The 3451-nt window shown below is 37.4% G+C and overlaps 1 protein-coding gene across 1 annotated transcript in view; it reads left to right on the top strand.

Annotated features, from left to right (window-relative positions):
- LOC107476237 (threonine dehydratase biosynthetic, chloroplastic) overlaps positions 1-3016 on the top strand; it is a 3824-nt gene extending 808 nt beyond the window's left edge. Inside the window, exons 2-9 of the mRNA XM_016096014.3 lie at positions 418-597; positions 712-981; positions 1067-1273; positions 1534-1782; positions 1866-1936; positions 2074-2191; positions 2337-2471; positions 2559-3016. Of these exons, the coding sequence (XP_015951500.1) occupies positions 418-597; positions 712-981; positions 1067-1273; positions 1534-1782; positions 1866-1936; positions 2074-2191; positions 2337-2471; positions 2559-2699 (1371 nt within the window). The 3' untranslated portion in view covers positions 2700-3016. The remainder of the gene's footprint in view (positions 1-417; positions 598-711; positions 982-1066; positions 1274-1533; positions 1783-1865; positions 1937-2073; positions 2192-2336; positions 2472-2558) is intronic.
- The last annotated feature ends 435 nt before the right edge of the window (positions 3017-3451 follow it).

The raw sequence follows: 3451 nt of genomic DNA, 5'->3' as shown, positions 1-3451 counted from the left end.
TACAGTTTTTTTTTTTTTTTTTGGGTTTTGATGTGGTTTTGAATTTTGATGATGTTGCTTATTTTTGTTTGTATAAAGGAAATAGCTTTGGTAGTTATGGTGTAGATGATAGGAGCTATGGTCTATAAGTCAATTAGAATTTACTCAATTTAGATTGTTTGCTTATTTTAATGCAAAACTACTTATGATCAAAAGTTTCCTGAGTTAGCTTTCACTTTGTCCGGTTGGGTACACTTGAAATTTTGATTTGATTATGTAACATTTGCACTGGGAAGTTTAACATGGCCTTGTGCTTTAAGCAAATCATGAATAAATAGTGGAATGTGTATGTTTTGCAGTGGAATATGTGCGTGCGTTGAAGTGGTATATGTGCATTGTCATTGAGTTTCTGAGATTGTGGGCTATTGCCAATGCCAGGTTTTCTCATTTAAGCTCCGCGGAGCTTATAATATGATGGCGAAACTTACAAAGGAGCAGTTGGAGAAAGGGGTTATTTGCTCGTCAGCTGGAAATCATGCTCAAGGAACTGCATTAGCTGCTAAGAAACTGAATTGCAAAGCTGTGATCGCAATGCCTGTTACCACTCCAGAAATTAAGGTACTCGTCATTGATTTTTCTGCTCACCTATATGTTTGCTGTTGTATTTCAAAAGAAATCTAGTTATAAGGTGTTTTCATCGCTTCTTCTTTTTCGCCCGTTTGAACTTTACAGTGGAAATCTGTGGAGAGGCTGGGGGCTACGGTTGTCCTCATTGGGGATTCATACGACGAAGCACAAGCATATGCTAAGAAACGTGCAAAAGAGGAGGGCCTTACATTCATACCTCCCTTTGATCATCCTGATGTTATAATGGGCCAGGGAACCGTTGGTATGGAAATTGTGCGCCAAATTCAGGGTCCGCTACATGCAATCTTTGTGCCTGTGGGAGGCGGTGGTCTCATTGCTGGTATTGCTGCTTATGTGAAGAGGGTTTCTCCCCAGGTTCACATGATTTTATATGAATCCTTTTCCATTTCACTTTTCTTTGATTAAGAGCAATCAAATGACCATTAACATATTTACACAGGTTAAGATCATTGGGGTAGAGCCCACTGATGCAAATGCAATGGCTTTATCACTTCACCATGGTCAAAGAGTGATTTTGGACCAGGTTGGAGGATTTGCAGATGGTGTAGCTGTTAAAGAGGTCGGTGAAGAAACTTTCCGCTTATGCAAGGATTTGGTGGATGGTGTTGTTCTTGTGAGCCGTGATTCAATTTGCGCATCAATAAAGGTGAGATCTCCAGTGCTGGCTGGTTCAAATGTAGTTCTCTTGATGTTTGTTGCTCAAGCTATAAAATTGCTTAGGGACCTATAAAATTGCGTGTGAGAAGTTAAATTTCAAATAGTTGTACAACTATCTTCCATATAATATCTAGAGCCAGAGTTAATTGCAAAAATTATTGCACAATATACATTGGACGAAAAGCACATGGCAGATTCTATATGACTTGAACTGTTTGGAGATGATGACAGGAGTAAAACTTCTTGCAGGACATGTTCGAGGAGAAAAGGAGCATCTTAGAACCAGCTGGTGCCCTTGCCCTTGCTGGAGCCGAGGCATACTGCAAGTATTACGGGATCAAGGGTGAAAATATTGTAGCAATAACCAGTGGAGCAAACATGAATTTTGATAAACTTAGGGTGGTGACTGAGCTCGCTAACGTTGGTCGCAAACAAGAGGCTGTGCTTGCAACTGTTCTGCCAGAGGAACCTGGCAGTTTCAAACATTTTTGTCAACTGGTATATTATATATACGACTTCGAGTGACACTTTTCGTTAAGAAAAGGGTTTTTCATAGTTGATCTAACCCTTTGGCCTCGCAGGTTGGGCAGGTTAATATCACGGAGTTCAAATACAGATGTAATTCCGATATGAAGGCTGTGGTCCTCTACAGGTAAGATAATGCAATGAATTCATTGACATCTTTCTGGCTCAGATGATTGGCTTTTGATGACTTTCTTTTTGGATACGGCTAAATATCTATTGAGAAGTAAGCCGATAAATGTTATCATCCTTCGTATTTGTGTTCAGCGTTGGGGTACACACAGTGTCGGAACTAAGATCGATGCAGGAGAGGATGGAAACTTCTCAACTTAAAACCTACAATCTCACAGATAGTGACTTGGTGAAAGATCACTTGCGTTACCTGGTATATTGGTCACTACTCATTATTGAAGCTGTTACTTCTATCCAACCTAAAATTTGTATTTGATTAGAATTTCTTCTTATTCATAGCTTCTCTTGCAGTCTTTGTATTGTTGAGCTAAGTTAACTTTGTTTACAACAATTATCAGATGGGAGGCCGATCAAATGTTCAAAACGAGGTTCTCTGTCGGTTTATCTTCCCAGAAAGACCGGGAGCTTTGATGAAATTCTTGGACTCCTTCAGCCCGCGCTGGAATATTAGTTTGTTCCACTATCGCGGGGAGGTGAGAAATTTTCGAGTCTCTTCTTCCATTTTTATTTTGGTATGGAATCTCTTGATCAATGCATCATGCATACTTGTTTGCCAACAGGGTGAAACCGGGGCGAATGTGTTGGTCGGAATACAAGTACCGAAAAATGAGATGGACGAATTCCATGGTCGCGCCAACAGGCTCGGATATGATTACACGGTGGTGAACAATGATGATGATTTCCAGCTTCTAATGCATTGATGAACTAAGCATCAAGCCTGCATTGTAGTGAACAAGATGATCATATTTATCTTCAACAACATTCCGATTCTTAGAGGGTAATGAGGAACAAACTCAAGTAGTGAAACCATGTTCATCAAACATATGCATCAGGTGAATAGAGGAACTAGTGTGATTTCTATATACCTAGTGCGGCACTATATATTACTTTCTGTTCTGGTAATCTATGATGTGTGTGTGTTGAATCTTGAATCCTCTAATGTTGTTGAGAATTGTCTTACATATATGTAATGTAATATATATGCATAAACTAGAAGGAAGGTTGCTTCTGCTTTTAAGTCTTTAACTTTCAGCAGCATAAGGATTATTAATATTGTAGCTGTTGGAAAGTTTCAAGTTGAATAACACATTATTAGAATAGCACTATAGAGAAGTAGTAGTGAGCTTTGAGAGTTAAAATCCTCCTTTAATATTAACCTTTTAAATTTAGATTTAATTGTATATGGTGCATATCGAAATATTATTATTATTACAAAATATAATACATATATTTTTCAATTCAAGACATCCTAACCTATAATATACATAATATGTATAACCATTCTTGGGTGAGAAATGATTAATAATATTAGATATATTAATTATGCAAGATACAATTCTTGTACATATTAATTATGTGAGAGAAAATTAAGATTAATAATTAATACTAGACACAAATAAAATTATTAAATTATCCATATAATGAGCATAAAATAAAAACACACATTTCTTTT

The sequence above is a fragment of the Arachis duranensis genome, chromosome 2 (assembly GCF_000817695.3).
Source record: "Arachis duranensis cultivar V14167 chromosome 2, aradu.V14167.gnm2.J7QH, whole genome shotgun sequence".
Classification (NCBI taxonomy): Eukaryota; Viridiplantae; Streptophyta; class Magnoliopsida; order Fabales; family Fabaceae; genus Arachis; species Arachis duranensis.
The sequence above is the reverse complement of the archived record's forward strand: the minus strand, read 5'-3'. Positions and strand labels throughout refer to the sequence as shown.